This window comes from Cloeon dipterum, chromosome 4, assembly GCF_949628265.1.
Source record: "Cloeon dipterum chromosome 4, ieCloDipt1.1, whole genome shotgun sequence".
Classification (NCBI taxonomy): domain Eukaryota; kingdom Metazoa; phylum Arthropoda; class Insecta; order Ephemeroptera; family Baetidae; genus Cloeon; species Cloeon dipterum.
This window is the reverse complement of record NC_088789.1, coordinates 17014331-17033778: the sequence shown is the minus strand read 5'-3', so window position 1 is coordinate 17033778 and position 19448 is coordinate 17014331. Positions and strand designations below refer to the sequence as shown.

Below are 19448 nucleotides of genomic sequence, written 5' to 3'. Positions count from 1 at the left end.
GATGTGAGGACTTAAATAAAAAATCTGATCCAAAGTAAAATTTTATAGTGAATTCGAAAGTCAAATTCTTACACGCGCAGCTACAAAATTATTCAACTTCTTGATATTTCTCACCAATTGATTAATTCGGCATTGAAGCGCTGTGACAACTTTTAACTCTAGAAAGTTTTAAATCGCAATAATTTAAAAAAATGTATGTCAGTCGATTAAATAATGAAAAGTTTAATGCCTTCGGTATATAAACTAGACCCAACTGATTACTTTGTATATTATGATCTAAAAACAAAATTCTCGCTCCCTTCTACAGATGCACACAGCAATTTTGTATCTAATATAATATGTGAACATAAAAGCAGATTCAATTGATTGTAAATTTTACATTACGCCAGCAACGTTGAAAGATCTTGGAAACAAGCAAATTTCCTGTGTTGCAAATAATTTTAGCTGACAGTGCAACGAGAAATATTTATTTAGGCATTTAATTTTATTTTAATTTCCTGAGTTGGTAATAATATAGGTAGGCAAAACATTAGGCAGTGATGAGAATTTTGACAATATTATTGTTTCACATTCTTTTCAAAACTAACCTATAGGACAGACAACTAAATCTCGGTTTCCAAGAGGCGTATTTACCAAATTTGCATACTGTTTTCACATTCTATGATGTACTTTTAGTAGTTTCAGGGTGACAAACAAAAAAGTTATTTTCAAATTTCAGTTCCATTTTGAAAGTTCAATATTAAGTGACTTTGACCATTGACCTGCCGCTTTGAGGTCAACAGTAAAGTTGTTTAATATGACAACACTAGCTCAATGATGTCTTATTTTTTACCCAATGACCAATTAGAACCGATATGGAGAAAACTCTAAATTTTAAAAAAGTGCCCGTACAACTCGCATTATATGTGGGAAAGTAGGGTTGGCCAAATCAGTAAAAAATTACACCAAGATCTTCAGACTCCTCAGAGGCCTCTATATCAGAACCATAATTTTACTTTCCTGGAATCGAGCTCAAAAAGGATTTTTATTGATTAAATTGAAAAAAAAATATCTGAAATAGATTGTTTTGGCCTATAAATATCCCTCTTAATTGGTTGAATGCGGTCTAACCTTCGTCATATAGAAGTGCGAATAAGGCGAAAATATTGTTTGTGAAAAGGAAAGGAGCAAACCGTTTGCCGCAAAAATCTGTCCAATCTGCATTTTTAGTACCACGCGAGCCTGCAAAAAAATTGCTTGTACATCTTTTATCACAAGGGACGGACATCTGCCTGAGTCGGCCGCTTTTTATAATTGCATCACCTTGTTTCAGCAAACCAATTAACTACTGTGAAGCGTGTCAGGTGTTTGTTCCCTAAAAAGAGCTGACATTTTCACTTGGCGCAGAGGAGCATTTTGCTCATTAAGAGGGGGAAAATCGATTTTAATCACCAGAGCTAGTCTTTCGCAAAATTAATTTCTGCGCCTGCTGACCATTCTCGCAATTCGTATCAAAGAGTAGGGAAATCGTATTGTGCGTTGTTGTAATATACGCCAACATGATTCGTCGGACAGCTTTTGGTCAAACGTATAATAATATACAATACAGTCATATGTACTATTATATTATTATTATGCAAGCGCCGCACGTTCCTGCGTGCGACCTTTCTGCTTCGACCGCCACAGCTTTGTGGATATTGCGTACATATGAACAAAAAACAATACGAACAGCTAGCACTGCTATAGAATTGTATTCCGGAAGGGCTGTGTTGATATATAAGCCTTCTAGGTGCTAAAAGCCATACCGCTGGATTGTCGATCTTTACCAAAAAGCGGTCTCTTTCCCTATTTATTTCCCAAAATCTGGGCTCCCCAGGGAAATTAGCTAGTCCGTCCGCCCTCTGAATATGCGATCCAATAACAATATAAGCAATCTCTCAAAATCATTCTTAATATTGCGTGATCGTCGTCTATCCCACTGGCAACTGCGAGTTATGCAACACACTGCGTCCTACAACACAATCATTATATATACACACTGACGTTCATTCAACTTCTGACTCTCTGATTGGAGGCATTTTATTATATCTCAAACGCAAAACTGCAATTATCTTTAAAATTTAAAAGAAAATATTTTTTACAAAAATTTCCAGTCCAGCCAATATAGATAAATTATCGGCTGGTTATATATAATAATATAAAATAATTTCTCTGTTAAGATGGCCTGCATTTAGCAAATATGAAAAGCATACAAGAGAGGTCGTGATTTAATTCTCATTTTCTAATCTTCAACTGATGTTTCTTTCTTAATACACCGTTCGAAGTCTCATTAGTTTCCTACTACTCCATGCTTTTGAAATATTTTCAATTTTTTTAGCGTTTCCAGTTGATCTTAGAACCATACAAAAGAGGAGAGCATTAGTGTCAAATGATCCAAAATCATTAAATCTACCAACAGAACTGTGTTTCCGGGCGTTGAGGGAAGTGGTGTTCAAATATAATATTTCACAAAATTTTATAAAGATCATACTTTATTTCCTTCACTAGGTAAACGGATTGCATATTATAATGAAGTATGACGTATGATTAAAATAAAAAAATGCGTGTTTTGATGAATTTTGTACCCGTCCGGGAAGTTAAAAATTAAACTTGTGATTCAGTGGTCAGATCTCCACAAATGCAACGGCAAGCTTACAGAGCTTGCCTCATATTTTATCTCGGCGTCAGAGGTCCTCACACAGATTTCCAAAATCAATCAATAAATGCACTATTTCGAATACAACCTATTGAGAAACAATCGCAGTAATTATTTATCAAAATGGTAGTGCGCCGAAGGAGACCGTGTCTGACCACTGTCTGTTATACTGTAAGAATTCAACAGGCTTATCTTCATTGGCAGCATGCTTTGTTCCTGAATATAAAACTATTCTAGTCCTCATCGCTGGAAGAACTGCCGTCCTCGTCTTCTGAGCCACTGTTGTCTGAAGAGGAAGAGGAGGAGGACGACGACGATGACTCCTTGGAAGACTAAATACCGGTTATTAATTTAACGCTTTTCGAGTGATTCACGCTTTGCTTACATCGCTATCGTCATCCTCGTCATTGTCATGATCATCTTCTTCGTCTTCCTCGCCATCGCTTTTAGCTTCAGCCTTAATTTTCTTAGCATTAGTCTTCATGATAGAGTACTCCTTCAACTGCTCTTGGGTAAGACTCTGAAAATTAAAATGCTTTAATGGATATCGCTTGAAAGACGACTAGTTGTACCTTCAAAAAGTTTTCGTATTTGCTGATGTATTTGGTCTTGGCGTCCTGCAACTTTTTGCGCCACTTGGACCTATCAGTTTCAGTCATCTGGTTCCAAAAAGCGTGCGAATCTTTGACGCGATTGGCTTCTGGAATTTTCTTAGCACTGACCAGAAATTCATTTTGGAATAGCTTGAATGCAGAGCTGTGAATGTGAAAGCATGAGCCAATTATTGGAAAATGACGAAATGTCACAAGATTGAGGACAAAAGTGGCACGAGATCAAGCAAACTCAACAAGAATAATTATTAGTCTTTGCTAGGTGATTGCATAAAAAAGTTGGACAAAATATTTATATTATAGGACAATTTTGGAAAACTTGGAGTTGGTCAGTTTGGTTTCTAATTTAAAGTTTGGAGTTTAACTCTGGACTTTGGAAATCTGAAAATGTGCTCAAAAGTGGTCCCATGACATCCGTGAAATACAAAGACACGTTCACTTACGGTGGAGGTGCTTCTGGCTCTCCCTTGAAAAGCTCAACTTTCTCCTCTACAGGATAGCTTGAAGATGACTTGGAAGTCCTCACTGGATCATCCTCATCGTCGTCATCATCGTCTGAGTTGTGTGCCGCCGCCTTCTTGGGCTTGTCAACAATTTTCTTTTTCTTGCCTGACAAGACATCAGCCTTGCGACGAGTGCCTGCCTTCCGCAGTGCTTCTTCCTTCTGTTCAGGGGTGAGAGTCTCTAGGTAAGTGGCGAAGTCCATCTTGTACTGCTCTAGCATCTATAATGCAACAACAAATTATTATTATTTTTTATTTAACTTAAATTTTCTAACGGTTAAATAGAAGACTTCCGTGAAATTAGAAGAAAATGACCACCAAGTGAAATGATTATAGCACCAAAGGTGTACTATGGACATACGTCTATGTAGATTTCCATATTATTTTTAAAATACAAAATGGTTTAATCCAATCACAGTATGGTGCACTCTCCTTGACGAGACAAATCGATAAGTAAATTTTACGAATTTTTTAAAATTTTCGTATGCTCGCTCAGAAAAAAGCTGACAACTTGCCAACAGATTGAAATATTTCAAAATAAAAAATCTGCAAGTAGTAATTTTTAAGAGTTAAAGAATTCAACTATCTAAATTTTTTTTTAATTTACTTTCAGCAAATATTTATCAGTTCTTAGAATTTAATAATGTTGTTAGGGTCAATTATTAGTAATTTTTATAACATTTAATAGGGCCAATGTAAAAATGTGTTTCCAAAAAGTAAAAATTACCCACCAATCTAGTAGACTTGTCAAGAAGAATCTTTACACCAAAATTCATAATTCAACTAAAATCTGATTTTAAAATTGATTTTTAAGTATTCAAAAAATATTCTAATGGTTGTAAATTGAAAGCAATGCTAAATAGAAAAAATTTGCCTGGTGGTTCATGTTTAGATCACAAAAGTGGATGTTTTAATGGGAAAAAATTTGTTAGGGGTGGAAGGACTGTGGCGTTGCCTTTTCTATTAACTTTAAAAAGCAACCAACCTGCTGCACTTTGTCATGGTACTTCCGCTTGTCTTTGGGAGACAGGTTTTTCCACATGGACGAAATTTGAGTCATCCTATCCTTATGGTTGATATTTTTAATTTCTTCACTGCTGAGCATGATTCTTGAGAAGAGGCTGTAGCCTGAGTTGGGAGGCTTCTCTGGCTTTCCTATAGACTTTTCGTACAACGCCCGTTCTTCCTTATTTAGCACAGACTTATGAAGCTGATCCGCAAAGCCTGGATTTGCATCTTTGAACTGGGCAAGCTCCATCTATCATCAACAATGTCACGAGTTCTGCGGTTGAAGTTATGAAATTAAACTTACTTTATATCTCTCTTCGTCCTCCAAGGCCATTTTTATCCAGTGGATCCTCTTTTTGTCACTAAGTTCCTTCCACGCTAGTTTGTACTGATCATTCAGTTTCTGGCGCTCACTCTCCGGTTCATTGCTGTGCTTTTCCATCTTATCCTTCAAATAGTGCGTGATTGGGGTGGAAGGTTTGCGCGGCCCTGGGTATTCCTTGGCAGACTTGGTCCTTTTCGTCTTGGTTGGTTTCAGCTCTGGGAACTCTTCACTGCAATTAGACCACAGGGTTTGATTGATAGCTACAGACACTCAATTCTGATCTCACTAGAATTGCTCCATTTTCCGCGTGTACTCTTCCCTCTGCACCTGAGCCTTGTCAACATATTTCTTTTTCTGCTTTTCGGGCAGGACTTTGTACATTTCAGCTATGATCTTCGAGAGTTGCGTCTAAAAATATTAAAAACCTTGATTATTTTAAAAATAAACTAATTTGATTAAAATACCATTTCAATATTGGGCCTTTCTTTAGCAACCTTGTCTTTCTTCTCCATATAAAAGAGCATGTAGGTTGACAGAGGTCTCTTGGGCATTTTTGGATGCCGGTTTGTCTTCTGACTCCTGTAAAAGTTGGTCCAGGGCTTGTACACCCATTCTTTGGCATCATCCAACAGCTCCTTCAGCAGGCGATAGCGCCTCAGCCGAAGGGACACGGCCGCCCACTTCAATTTGCAGTCAGCCGCCGAGAAATTGTCGAAGGCAATCTGCAAAAAATCGTTTTAAATTGTAATTTTTACCTCAGGTATTTCAGCTCACATCATTCCAGTCTAGTTTCGCAGCGCAGCTTTCAAACTTGCTCTTGTCCCTCTCAGGTATGTGCACTTCCATTCGACTGAATAGCTTCAAGAGGTCTGCTTGCGTCCAACCCTTGCCGTCATCATCATCTGAATTTTATCATAAGTATCGATTTGGTCGTTTGCGTTCAAAATAATACCAAAGTCTTCCACTTCCTCCAATTCTTCTTCCTCCAGGTCCTCCTCAACTGGCTTGACAGCGACTTTTTCCTTTTTAGTTGACTTGGTCTTAGCCTTCTTGGTCACTGGCAGCTCATCTTCTGACGACTGGACTGGAGGAGCTTCGTTGTCACTCTCAGTTGCTGTTCTCTTTTTGCTTCTCCCCATTGCTGCAAAAATTTTACTCTTCTAAACTTCATATTTTTCGTGCGGCATACAAAAATATATTTTAAGCAATGAATTACTGTTACTGACGATTACCAAAACTAAACTTATTTTGAATGAGTGTTTCGATGCATTGGCACGTGCCAGGCAAATATAGTTGAAAAATAATTTGAAATGTCTGGACCAAAAAATATATAATTATTATTTTTTTCTATGGTATTTGACTCTAAAGATGGAACAAGTTTTCTTCTTTTTTACATTCGTAAAACACGCGAGAAATTAAAGAATTATCTTTAGAGATCTCAACCAGCCTCACTGCGCCAGCCGGCTAATTCTGGGTCAGCCACCAGCCGCCCCTTTGAGCCGTTAAGCACTATAAAACTAAACTTTTGAAATTTTGTTAGCCGCGAGAGCCGCCAGCAAAAATGCTAAGCCGCCGCCAAGCCAAAATTCGTCTGAAGCTTGCCCAGCCAGCCTCCACTTAAAATTGCCTCTATTTAACCATCAAAATATTTTAATTGATCTTAATTAAACGCCTTCTAGGCTGGTGAAAGTGGCGAAGGATTATATATTAATTGTGCTGCTCAGAAAATGAAAGGCTAAAGAGAAAGAATGATTACAGTTCATGACTTGCTGAAGAAATATAAGTCTAGTGTCTCACTCTATCAAAGTGTCATCACTTTTCCCCGTTCACAAATCCCTTCAGAATAAAAAACGATGAGGTCTCATTGTCAGCTAGCCGCCAGCAAATATTGGACCACGTGATCAGCCATTAGCCGCCGTGACTTTGGCCAAGCTACATCGGCAGGCAGTCAAAAAGTAGGCAAAAATCGACTAGATGTCTCACAATCAGCCGCGTAATTTTAGGCGGCGGCTGGCTGAACCGGCTGCGGCCGAATTTTGGTCCGACGGCGGCTGGATTTTTTTTAAGCCAAAGGGCAGGAGCCCAATTATTTTTCCGGCACTTTTCGATAGTAATTTAACGATGCCAGGTGCACCATAATGGCCAAACTCACAGCGGCTGGTTACGTGACCCAAAATTTGCCGGTCTCTGGTCGTCAAGCACTATCAAACTTCGCTTGCTCACTTTTAAAATTTATTCAGTTGCACCAGGCCGGCCGCTAGCAAAAACCATCGGGCCAAATTTCGGCTGAAGCCGGTTCAGCCATCCGCCGCCAAAAATTACGCGGCTGAGACCTTCACTCTTTCCTTCAGACCGCAGCTGGTTTAAAGTTAATGAATTTAGAATTTTAAGTTATGAGGAGTTAAAAAACAAATCAAACTTGATCAATACCATCTTTGATAATTATATCACAACGGTAAACATTGAGATTGGTAATTGGATCAAGCCCAATTCTTTTAAAATTTAATAACAGGCATATTGATTAAAAGATCATTTGAGTCCAGGCTGTCCATGGCTCTAATGAAAACGGCGCTAGACGGCGACATCGTATCAAAAAGTGGCATCCCATCGGAACGGTTGCAAGTGCGGTCGAGGCGGCGGGAATGATGCGCGTCTGCCACTGTCGGCCGCCGCCCTACCGTCAGCCCGGCGAGCTCTCAGCGGCGGGGTCGTTGACGGCGATCGCCTACGTGCGACTCGTTGACGAAACCCGTTTTTCGCCGCTGATAACGCATATGCCGCTACAGAACCTTTACTCATTGCATCTACGCTCTGAAGGGCGAAATCAGTAGGAGGGTAAAGGTTGGCGGAGGGCGCAGAGAGACCAAAATTAAAGAAATCGTACAGAAGGGCGCCTCACGCAAACCCGGTTGTCGGCCATCGCTTAAGCGACAGCGGAGAGCGGCCATATTGTTCGCTCTCGGTTCAGCAACTAGCTCCCAGCATGCATTTTGCCGATTTAAAGCCAATACGGAATAAAATTCGGGCATAGGCATTTTTCATTAAATTGTAACGATTAAGGTAAATGAAAAAATATGCTAGGATTTACCAGTGTAGAGTTTCTTGGCGTCCAAATCTTCAAAAACCTTACTCGCGTGCACTGTAAAGCCTCAGAGCCGATCCGAGCCAAACAACATTCTCACTGCCGGCGTGCCGCGCACTAAGTTAAAATTATCGGTAGCGCTATATTAACCGGTTATTTTTTCAAAGCACTTGCAAAAAATTTACTTTGTGTTTCCGTTTGTGATTCATGTTTTTCAGAAGTTTTAAATACTTTTCTAAAGAGAATGTCTTTATTTTTCATCTAGCTATCCGGGTAAACGTTTGAACTCTGAAATTGAGTAATTCATTATTAAGTTATGGTCGTAATTTCTTCACCGGTAAATATTTTACTGACAATTTTGCCAACCACGTAAATTATTTCTGCAGCAATGTTAAGCCAAAATTTATTTTCAAGGGAATTAAGATTGAGAAAATAAATTTTTATTTTTAATTTAATGCGTATGATGCACTCAATTTTACGCAGAGAGGAGAAACCCTTTTATTTTTACGGTGATTTTCTCTTTATCATGTTGGTGCTTCGTAGAACGAACGAAAACATAAACAAACAAACAAAATTTCTATGCGGGTTTTTGCAAAGGAAAATCCAATTCTATAAATTATCATTACCATTTCAACCAAATCCCAGTCTTTTTCTTTTAAACATTTTGCATTCCAACAGCCATCTAAGCTGTCATTTAAAAATGGAACGAAATGTTGAAATCAAAGCTCGAGTTCACGATCTTGAGGACCTGTTGACTCGTGCAAAATCAGTCAGCGGCGGCAAAGCGGAGGAAATCTTGAATCAAGTTGATGTCTTTTTCCCATCGAAAAATGGCAGGTTAAAACTTCGTGATGAGGTAGGCAAGTTTAATTTAACCCTATTGTGCAAAATTAAACTACACAGCAATCCATGAAAGTCAAAAAATGAAATTTAGCCTTAAAGCCGGGAGAAATTATGTATGTACATACATACATAATAGATACATAAATATATAGAATAGATATATGTATTATGATAATGTGTGTTACACTGGTCGTTCATATGTATTAATTATATTTTCCTTGATATCTCAGGAAATCGGAGGCAACAAAGAAGCTTGGCTGATATATTACGACCGACCGGACACCAAAGGACCCAAGCTAAGCACCTACAAAAAGAGTTCAGTCGGCTCATCCGGAAGTGAGCTACGTGCCGTCTTGGCGGCTTCCTTGGGTGAGAGACTGGTTGTCCAGAAGAAAAGACATCTTTTCATGGTTGACCAAACCAGGATCCACGTTGACGAGGTCAAGGGCCTGGGAAATTTCATGGAACTGGAGGTAAATTTTCTAACAGTTTTAATGGTCTCTTTGTACTTTAAAGTGCTGATTTAAGGTCACGATTTTAATTTTATGTATACGTTTTGAAGGTTGGATTGCGAGAAGATCAAACTGTCGAAGAAGGAAATGAAATCGCTCAAAGTTTGATGGCAAAGTTGAATATTGCTGAATCTGACCTTTTAGATGTTGCTTATGCTGACTTGTTAGAAAAGGATCTTTAAGATTGATTTTTTTACGCAATAAAGGTACGAAATAATAATGAAGGTCACTTTATTTTTTTAAATTTATTTATCCAGTTCAACTCATAACATTGCGCGAACAACTGCTAAAAATATATGGTATTAAGTTTATTGTTAGAAGCAATATCGGGTTATTTAGTATATTTGATTGTTCCCCCAGAAAACCTGGCTACAATTAATTAACAAATGAATACTCAACAATAATTTAAATATGTACAAATCGATAAATACATAGTGGAGCTAAATATTTGGCATGGAGCTCTTCGCTCAGATTATAACTATCTTTTTGAAATTTCCGTCTGGAATGTTTGGACTTTTAAAAACAATTGACATGGTAAATAATTTAAGTAAGTCTTATATAAAGTCAAGTCACAATTTTGTGACCTCTAGAGTTTCTGACTGTTCAACTAAAGGCACGATTTCTTCTGTCATTTCTACATTCTCATTGGTTGCTTCTGCAGCATTTGCCAAATGCAAAACTGGAATGATGGGTTGAGTGGGTTTTTCCCCACTCCCGTCGTTCTTAGATTCCTGGCTTTCAGGAGGCTTTTCTTGACTCACGTTCAGATAAATTGGATCTTGATTTTCCCCAGGAGAATTCTGTTCCGCGCTTTTCTCAATTACGGTGGCCACCTCGTCTTTAGCATGATTTTTTATTAAATCAATGTCAGTAGGCTTTTGTTGACCAAAGTCAGACGAAAAATCGACACCGACGGCAACCTTGTCCTTCACTTCATTTACCTCTATTTTAATGCTACGGGGCCTTTCTTTGTTCACGTTTTGGTAAATTTGGTCCTGTGTACCCTCAGTCGAATTCCCCTCTGCGCTTTTCTCGATCTCGGAGTCCACCTCGTCGTCGATTTCATTGATCTCTGTTATGATGCTCACAGATTTTTCTTTGTTTAAGTTCTGGTAGATTGGGTCTTGTTTGTTTGCTCCGCCATTTCCAATTGCAAACCATTGTCCTAAAAAATCCAGAATCAGAATTCCAAATTTACTGGCAATTTGATTCTTTACCATTTTTCTTCTCCTCTTCGATTGCGTCCCGCACACACTCGTGAATGAACTTGTACTGCGCCTGTGGTTTAATTATTCCAACTTTTTAAATATTCATCAATCATACTCTAATCTTACCTCAGTTTGCACCATGTTAATTCGGTGGTATCGCATTTGCAAAATGGTGTCGAAAATGTTGAATGAGGTGCTCACTCTGATCTGTTGGAGCAGTATGTCTAGCGCTATTAGAGTTCCGGTGCGGCCAACCCCAGCACTGCAGATTTTAAATTAGTTTTAATGATCATTAAAAGTGTACAAATTTTTATCTTACTAGCTCGAAACAGGCTAGTTTAATTAATTTTAACGAAAGCGAATAATAAAAAGCTCACCCGTTCGAGCGGGAATGATGCATAATAATATATCGTTCGAGAATAATGTAAAAAATATAAGTTGAAAAAATCTTTTTTTAGAGGTGCAAAAATCTTCTATTTTCTCTCAGGTCGGGGAATTACAAATTTAAATGACTCTTATCCAAAATTAAAAATATTTTCAACCATCCCCAGACATTTTTGGCGCTTTCCAAACTTTCAGAAATTGAGTAATAATAATTGAGCAAGATACATTTAAAATTAGTCCAGTTTGGAATTTCTGATGGCCTTAAACATATTGTGCCCTCATATACAGTGTCCAACAGGGTCCACACTAGGGCAGCACCACCATCAAATTGTATCAAAAATATTCTCCAACTAACTTGCTACCCGTGCTCACAATTCAAATTTATTTTTATCTATCGCATTGAATCTGTCAAAAAAATAATTTTCGGGAGAGAGATTACTTTTTATTTAGATCAAACTAATTACGTTTAAGTCGTTACTCACCTGCAGTGCACCAGCATTAACCCTCCCTTATGCTCATTCGCGGCCTCTCTCACGTTTTTGGTATAATTCAAGAGCAAATCGGTCGTTTCAGGACATCCAAAGTCAGGCCACTCTTTGAAGTGGAGGTGGATCACGGTTTTCAAGAGAACTCCCTATCGATTAAGGTTGGCATTAACAGATCTTTGCTATTAATTTACAAAAACTTACGTTGGTCTCTTGGACCAAAAAGGTTCTTCTGGTAAAGACAGGAAAATCCGCTTGCAAAACACACTTGACTGCTACCATTTCGTATCGAATCGTCTCTCTCATGTCTGGAAAGTATTTGTGGCACTTTTCCTGGAAATTGCAGTGGTTTTACAAAAATATCTAGTCATACAGTGCTATTCAGTAGCCACTTACTTTTCCCTTCTCCTCCAAGTGGGTGACCATGGCTATTACGCAGACGTCTTTTTCGAAAACCATCCGCCAAAAATCCTCGGCCGTGTCGGCACGTGGGCCTTGGCAAGCAATATACTCCGTTTCACCGCTGAAACCCTTGATTTTGAAAATAGTTAAAATCTGCTTATTATAATTTTAAAATTGTCCTACTTTCACGTATGATGCGTTGATGTAGTCCGATTCCGGGTCATTGGGGCTGATCTGCTTGAGCACAACGCGCGTGCTGTCATCTAAAATAAGTTGCAGTTAGAATACAGTTTATTCTGCCGAAAATTCAAGTCTTGCATGGCAAAATGTTGATGTATCGATTTTTGTGCTTGTTATACTGGATCATCGCCGCCGAATAGTTTTCAGGATGCGTCGAAGGCGGGGGTGGGCTTAGCAGAGCGAGTTGTTTGAACTGCTCGGCGAGCTCGTTTGTCTCCTCGTTTTCATCAATATTCAACAACTCTTCCAAGTATTTGGAAAACTCATCCTTCGGAATGGCTTTGCTGACAAGTGGTCTCTTTTCTTGCATTTCCAAAATTGGATCCCGAGACTGTCTCAGGGGTCTGAGATATATCATGGCTTTTTGTATGCTGGACAGATTGCTCAGTGAATTATCGTGTTAAACAATTTATGCTTTTTACCATCTTGGATGATTCCTCCTGGTGTAGTACAATCCAAACATTACCACTCCAGCTATGGCGATGAACAAAATGGAAACTACAATTTGGCTCGCCACCCCCGTGTACTCTCCTGTTTCAACAGACAGTGCACGTGAGTCCCTGAAACCAATTTTGCTGAAGCCCCTGATTTTGTATGTGTATTTTGTGTTTGGGTTGAGAAGTCCGTTGCAGTAGTCTTTTTCATTATTGCACTCCTCAGTGCCCACCACCAGGAAATATTTCCCTCCTGTAGCAAATATTTTAATTTCAAAAATCCTCTGCATTATTTTACACACACCTTCTTCTTTAGGCTTCCAGTCGTCTTTTGTAGGCCTGTAAAACCCTTTTTGGCCCTGGGTAAATTCAATCCATTTGAGTGGCTTTTTTGCATTAACTTCATATCCCCCTGTCTCAGCTTCGCTGTCTGCAACCGAGCTGTTTTGTATCAGTACTTCCCATCGAACAATTTCTTTCGATCCAAAGAGATTTTTAGGCCAGCTAATAACCACTTGTCTTGACGGTTTTGACGCGTCAGCGGATCCAGTTATATTTGCTTGAGCACTATCGGAGGGCTCTGGCGGAACTGTTGATTTAATGGTATTTTAGTTTGGTCGCAAAATAAAAACCACAGTTCACTACTTACTGTCGTCCTTTTTGGTAAAATTTACTTCTGCTGGCTCGCCAGCTTTGTCGCTACTGTCAAGAGGTGTGACCACTGCTGTCGCATTTTCCTGGATCTCTATTACGTTCTCATCCACACGAAACTCTAGCGAGCCTTCTTTGGTGTTATAGGTTTTATTACCATTGATTTTAACCTAGAAAAATGTTTTAGAATACATACTAATCTTACTCTTTGGATACATACTTCGTAATTTTTCACTGAGCCACAAATAGTTTCTGGTTTTTCCCACGACAGTAAATTTTTTGAATCGTTAAATTTGAGATTTCGCACTGCACTGGTTCCTGTTTATAACAAACATCACAAAAATGATTCAAGATAAGTAATGCGAGGATGTTGTACTTACCGTTATCATAGATTTCTGATTCACCGACAGGTATTGTTACTGACTTGTTGTTGGTAAAGCTAAGTTTTATAATTGCTCGCTCCTTGAGTTGGAGGTCTGCGTACTCCACTGTTGCCGTTCCAGAAGTCGCCTGTCAGCATCCATTTCATGTGATATGAAATTATGTTTCATTATATACATTGAAACCTACGTTTATTTTTTTAGTCTTGGTCATGGATATTATTTCTATGTCAGCAACCTCTTCGGATTCTGGAATCCATGAAAGATTCCATCTGCATTCTGCTTTTATTTTCTCCACTTTTAATTCAGCATTATGTTCTAAAAGAACAGTGACAAAGAAAATAAATCGCTTCTTTATAACCATGTTTTTTACTTCTTAGACTCGTTGATTCTGATGTAACAATCATTGCATCATTGGTCGCATCATTCAAGAGACGAGCGGCCACACTGAACGTGTAATTGCAATCGCCCCTCAAACCAGTGTCGAAGATCATGCTCGTTTCGTTTGTATTTTTGGTTTGCGGGTCAGCAGGATTTAAGCAAGTCTCATTCTTAGTGATCTAAGTAGTTCGGTTGCTTAAAAATAATTTGATGATTTTGATAAACCAAGATTTTACCGAAAATGTGTACTCTTTCCCTTTGCATGGTGATTCCCAGCTTACTATAATCTTCCATGTTTCACTAGATGTGTTCAAGTTTTGAACCAACTTGGAAACGCATGTTGTGTTGTTTTCAGTGGCTGTCAAAAAAATTCAGTAATTTTTACTGGTTAAGTGACCAAAGCAATAATCTTACTATCTCCGAAAACGGCTGTCGTTGTTGGAGCGTTGTCAGTACTTGTATCAATTGAATTCGTGGATAGAGAGGATGCATATCCATCACTGGTAGTCGGTCGTGGATCCAACATTCTTACTGTTAAAATAAATGATAGCATAAGAACAGTAGCTTTTATCGGGACCACAATTTGTATGCAGATTTTTTTTGATCGGTTTATCTCTTGAGAAATGATAGCGAACAACTCGCGAAAGCTCCGCGTCCCAATAACATTGCGAACGAATAACCAGGGCGCACAAGACTCATTGGAGGAAGCCCAGTGTCCAGAAAAGGACCAGTGACTTCCCCGCAATTGGGTCTTTTATTGAAACGCTAGATACTGTATTCGTCCCATGAAATTAATTCACGTATGCTGGGAAGGTGCGAACCAGCAATTTCGTAACCCTCCCAAATTGAACGGAATCATCATTGCAATGCAAAAGAGAATCTAATTTAGGCGCAAGTCAGCCCGCACTCGATCCCCCAAACATCGCTCGGATTCTCACAGTGCGAGTGCACGCAAATCACGTAATAAACGATGCAAGCCAACGGCTTGGTAATTTGCTCGTCTAATCAATAATAACACAAAATGAGTTCAAAATTACGATTGGGCACCAACATTTTGGCTTATAAAGACTATAATTCTGATGGAACTGGAGGAGTGCTAAATAATGTTACTTGTCTCATCTTCGCTTGCTGTAGAGGATTTCTCTGTGGTCTGTGCTGGTCGGGCAGAACTTCCATTTATTTCGCCATTGTTGGTCCCGACTGTACTTGTCTTCTCAGTTGAGGCAGCATCTAAAATATTAAATTAAAAATTGAATCAACCCAATACACAACTATTTGCAATCAAACTTTTTGATGTTGTGCGTGCTGGTAATAATGCCACAATAAACAAATTGTTGCATCAGAGATTTCTACCGCTTTAAGCGAATTTTAACATCAAGGAAAGAGGAGCTAAAATGAAAAAATCCCCTATTTACCATTTGCATTATTTTTTTGGGTGGATCTTGCGGAAGTCCTGTCAGTTGTCGTTGGATCAGATTTGGCCGCCTTGTTAGTTGTTGCAGATAAGTCGTCTGCATTAACGGCTTGCGGTGAGGGTAGAAGTTCACCTGGAGTCATGGATTCAGTCAAAAGTGTAGAGCTTCGCGGTTTTTCATCAGCAGTTGTGGCCGTACTGAACTTAGTGTTTTCTTTGGTGCCTGTAAATAACCATTGGAAAACTGTAATCAGTATAACCGCTTCTTTGGAAGTATTGTGCATGGAGAGAAGGCTTAACATAATAATCTTACTTGTTGGTCGGGTTTCTGTGATGTCGGGAGAAGCTGGCTCTTTGCTGGAGTCGGTGGAGGGAATTCCAGCGCCAGATGCGCTACTGTCAGTGTTTTCCGTTGATGTTTGGCTCTCAGATCTGATAGAAGCAGTATTTTCCTCAATTTTTGAGTTTTCATCTTGGGATGTAATTAGTGTTGAAGAGACTTCTTCTGTAGCCGTAATTAGAGTACTTGTTGATGGAATCGGGGTTGTTGATGACACAATAGATTTGTTGGTAGACAAGGGTCCATTTGAAGGAGCAGAACTTTGCTTTGTCATGACCGCTCTAGGTTTTGACGTGCTTCCCATTACAATTGTTGTTAGAGTGATCGTTGATGGAAATGCAGATGTTGACGCATTGATTTGTTGGGTAGTCGGGGGTCCATTTATAGGAGCAAAGCTACTGGCCGAAGTTTGCTCATTTCCTGTCGTTACTCCTATAAAATTGAAAATCACATCAAAATCAATGTATTGAGGAGTAAGATACTGTACCTGCTGGCTGTCTAACTCCCAGTGTTGTTGAAGAAGTTGACCACTGGCTGGTAGAGACTGGTTGAGTGACTTTTGATGCAAGCGATGTGTTTTTCGTTGCTGGTGTTGTCACAGGGGCTTCTTCAGTAGGATCTGAACTGGATAGATTTGAGCTCAAAGAATCATTTGATTTATCCAAAGCTTTTGGTCCATTATTTTTGCCTGTAAATTGTGTAGCTTGGTATCATAGGGGAAATGTTATAATAAAATATATCCCTCTCACCTTCTATGGATTTATCAGCGTTAGCCTCCGTTGACACATTGTTCCCTTTCTAAAATTATTTAAAATTATATTATAATACTTTTGCGCATTTTTTTGCTACTCACTCCTCCTTGGATTAGCACAAGAAGAAAAAGAACCAATGCAACCTCCCTCAGCTTCATTTTACACATTGCCACACCTAGAAACATACGCGGAACTTGTTCAAAAAAATACGCAGCGATATAAACCCTTGCATGATTTTAACAAAACGTATTTTTTCCTATTTAAATAATTAAATATAGAAGAGAAAAATTTGACTGGTGCTTCTTGTGCCGTATAGGGTCTACAAAAAATGTAACCCAAGATAAAATATTCCCAACTGACTCGACGAGACGCATAACTTAATCACAAAATTTGATAGGTAAACATTTCTCTAAAACTCAAAACCACTCAAACCTCTTCATTATCACCAACGCAAATCGCCTACGCGCATAATCTCTCATAGTATTTGCACTCGAATTAAAATCAAACAATGTCTTTGATATAAATGCAAAAAATGTTTGATTAAGTGATAAAGAGCACAACGAATCAATCTTGAGAAAACTCCGTAATGAGTGACTATAGTGACATGGTCACATTGTTTTCAACCGAAATTTGAATAGCTTAATTGAAATAAAATTAAAGACTCACATAGTGCAGATGAAGCGTGAGTGGTTGAGGCTAGAAATCGGCCCAAGTGTACACTCGAATGTATGAACCAGGAATAAATGCACGATTGTGGTCAGCGCGGCTTATCACTGTGGGCCTCACGCCACTTCCCCGCTGAACTTTTCCTTGTAGAAGTATAAATTTGGATTTGAAAAATAAACCAAAATTTGTTTCACTTCTCGCACACGTCAAACTGCTTTCAACTTGGCTGGCACACTGCTCTCGTAATAATAATTAAGAAGCACATGGCTCAGCCAGGTTTTGTTATAGATAACCCCCAAGCAGGCGACACTCGAGCGCCAAAACGCCTCCCGCGACGAATGTGATGCTCTGCGCTCGCTAGACTGTGCGCCCGGACGTTTGTTTAATACACACACACACTCACACAAGCTCTCGTTTTGAAAATGTACATCTTTTATAATACACACACTGTCGCAACTGGGTGTATTATAATCATTTCCTGTTTCCGAGCACTTTTAACATGGAATTGATAAGCAGCTAGTTTAATCGTTTTTATGTTCTTTGAGAAATATTTTTCATTTGAAGTTGGTTGCATTATTGAGAGGTTGATGATATTATATTCGAATAAAACTTTATAAAACCTCATTAATTTCAGAGTTATTTATTTGACGGACCAGTTTCAGCGAATTTAATCCGCCCCATTTCACAACATAAAAATGCAGTCTTTCATATTTCTTGGTTTAGAGTTTGGAAATAAAATAAAATGATAAATAAAACGAGCTTTTGTGAGAGGCCTGACAGGGATATTTCACAGTCCCGCAATAGTTTGTTTTTATTTTAAAGTGTAGTGTAGAGGAAAGATGTTGATCAAAATTTTTGTTGATTGTATTCCTTTTTACCCCCCTCCCAACTGAAATGAACTATCAATAACTGTAAATTCCACATAGCCAAGAAAGATAAATTAATTAACTTATTTTCCAGGAATTCTAAGTCAATAACTAGTATCGAGTAAAATCTGTTTTGTGTTTACAAAACCCACACACACAAAAATCGTCTTGAGGAAGTTGAATTTCTGTCTTGTTTATAGGTTGGGGTTGCAAAGGGGTTGTTTAGAGGTGGTATGACCGAAATATGAACAACCCGCCCAGATGAAAATAAAACGAAGTTGATTGAGACTTAAATGAACTGCCACCCTAGTAAGTTTATCATCGTATTTCACATTTTAGAAGCAGAAAAAGTCGCAAGCGGTGGGTCATACTTGCATTTTAATTGGCATACCCTCATACACACCGCATGAAAATTTCATGGCGATTTTACAACAACTAATTATGGCTCCAGTGAGAAAGCAATCTATATGCTGCCAAAAATATAACCAATATGAAATTTTTTAAAGTAGCACTTCCATGAAGCAATTTAAAAAAACATACATTTTTGTCTGAGGAACACGCGGCCGCGCCGCACGCGAAAGGAGGGCGAGCTCTCGCGGGTCCCTCGGCCGCCAGGGCCCTGGAAACCGGGGGTTTCGACTTCCACGTGTGCTTATGAATTAATTCGTCGTGGGCTCTCGGACTCCGGAGGTATTGGGTGCGCTGTATGTCTCTCGGGAATGCCTCATTTGGGCTAAGGGGGTGCGAGCAGGGAAAGGAAAACAGAGCAGTATTACCTTACGTAATGTTTATTGCGTGTCGGTCTGCTACATTTCGGCTGCTCAGGGCTGCGAGGAGGGAGAGAGAGGGCTCGACTGCTTGCGCTGGTGGTTCGACTTCGTCTCTTCTCTTCTGCAGTCTCTCCTCGACTGTTATAACTTTCCTCCCCCTCGTGCACCCTGAGCGCCACGACGTCGATACATTCAGTTATATGTTACAGTAATATTGCTCGGAGGCTTCCGTCCTGACCACTTTTCAAATATTTTATTAAATATTTAACAGAGTAATGTTAGTCACTATAAAACAAAGAGAGATTGATAGGAAAAATATTGATCTAATTCTTGAGGCTAATTTTATCCCATCAAAGATAATAAAATGCTCTCACCTTTACAACACGAAGTCGACAGGTTCCTCCGGTCATTTTCTGAATAATTAATAATTAAATTTCAGACGTAAACACCGAATATCACACGTCTAATCCGTCTTGAAGCACGTGGGCGACTAATGGTAGAGAGAAGTGCGGTGCTG

General features: G+C 39.0%; 3 protein-coding genes across 4 annotated transcripts; 1 reads left to right on the top strand and 2 right to left on the bottom strand.

Annotated features, from left to right (window-relative positions):
* Positions 1-2492: 2492 nt before the first annotated feature.
* Positions 2493-8309, bottom strand: LOC135944416 (nucleolar transcription factor 1-A-like). Its single transcript, XM_065491337.1, has 11 exons — positions 8210-8309; positions 6074-6262; positions 5896-6023; positions 5586-5843; positions 5408-5529; positions 5101-5350; positions 4774-5046; positions 3729-4009; positions 3247-3430; positions 3060-3194; positions 2493-3006 (listed from the first exon to the last, which is right to left on the bottom strand). The coding sequence occupies exons 2-11, from the start codon at positions 6258-6260 to the stop codon at positions 2908-2910; spliced, it is 1917 nt and encodes a 638-aa protein (XP_065347409.1). The 5' UTR covers positions 6261-6262; positions 8210-8309; the 3' UTR covers positions 2493-2907.
* Positions 8310-8773: 464 nt separating this feature from the next.
* LOC135944417 (uncharacterized) lies at positions 8774-9782 on the top strand. The gene is made up of 3 exons (XM_065491338.1): positions 8774-9059; positions 9277-9519; positions 9609-9782. The coding sequence occupies exons 1-3, from the start codon at positions 8904-8906 to the stop codon at positions 9738-9740; spliced, it is 531 nt and encodes a 176-aa protein (XP_065347410.1). The 5' UTR covers positions 8774-8903; the 3' UTR covers positions 9741-9782.
* Positions 9783-9788: 6 nt separating this feature from the next.
* LOC135944412 (receptor-type tyrosine-protein phosphatase eta-like) lies at positions 9789-17835 on the bottom strand. Of its 2 annotated transcripts, XM_065491332.1 has the most exons (25): positions 17490-17835; positions 17296-17438; positions 16731-16804; positions 16627-16675; positions 16365-16565; positions 15851-16309; positions 15539-15781; positions 15234-15353; positions 14538-14654; positions 14360-14481; positions 14116-14302; positions 13933-14060; positions 13743-13872; positions 13583-13680; positions 13361-13532; positions 13016-13300; positions 12700-12964; positions 12356-12648; positions 12221-12300; positions 12032-12166; positions 11840-11968; positions 11633-11784; positions 10893-11028; positions 10776-10836; positions 9789-10723 (listed from the first exon to the last, which is right to left on the bottom strand). In XM_065491332.1, exons 3-25 carry the CDS (start codon positions 16794-16796, stop codon positions 10128-10130), a joined length of 4224 nt encoding a protein of 1407 aa, XP_065347404.1. In that variant the 5' UTR covers positions 16797-16804; positions 17296-17438; positions 17490-17835; the 3' UTR covers positions 9789-10127. The 2 variants fall into 2 exon arrangements, with proteins under 2 accessions (XP_065347404.1, XP_065347405.1); XM_065491333.1 differs by having other exon boundaries at positions 15539-15760; positions 17296-17835.
* Positions 17836-19448: the final 1613 nt, after the last annotated feature.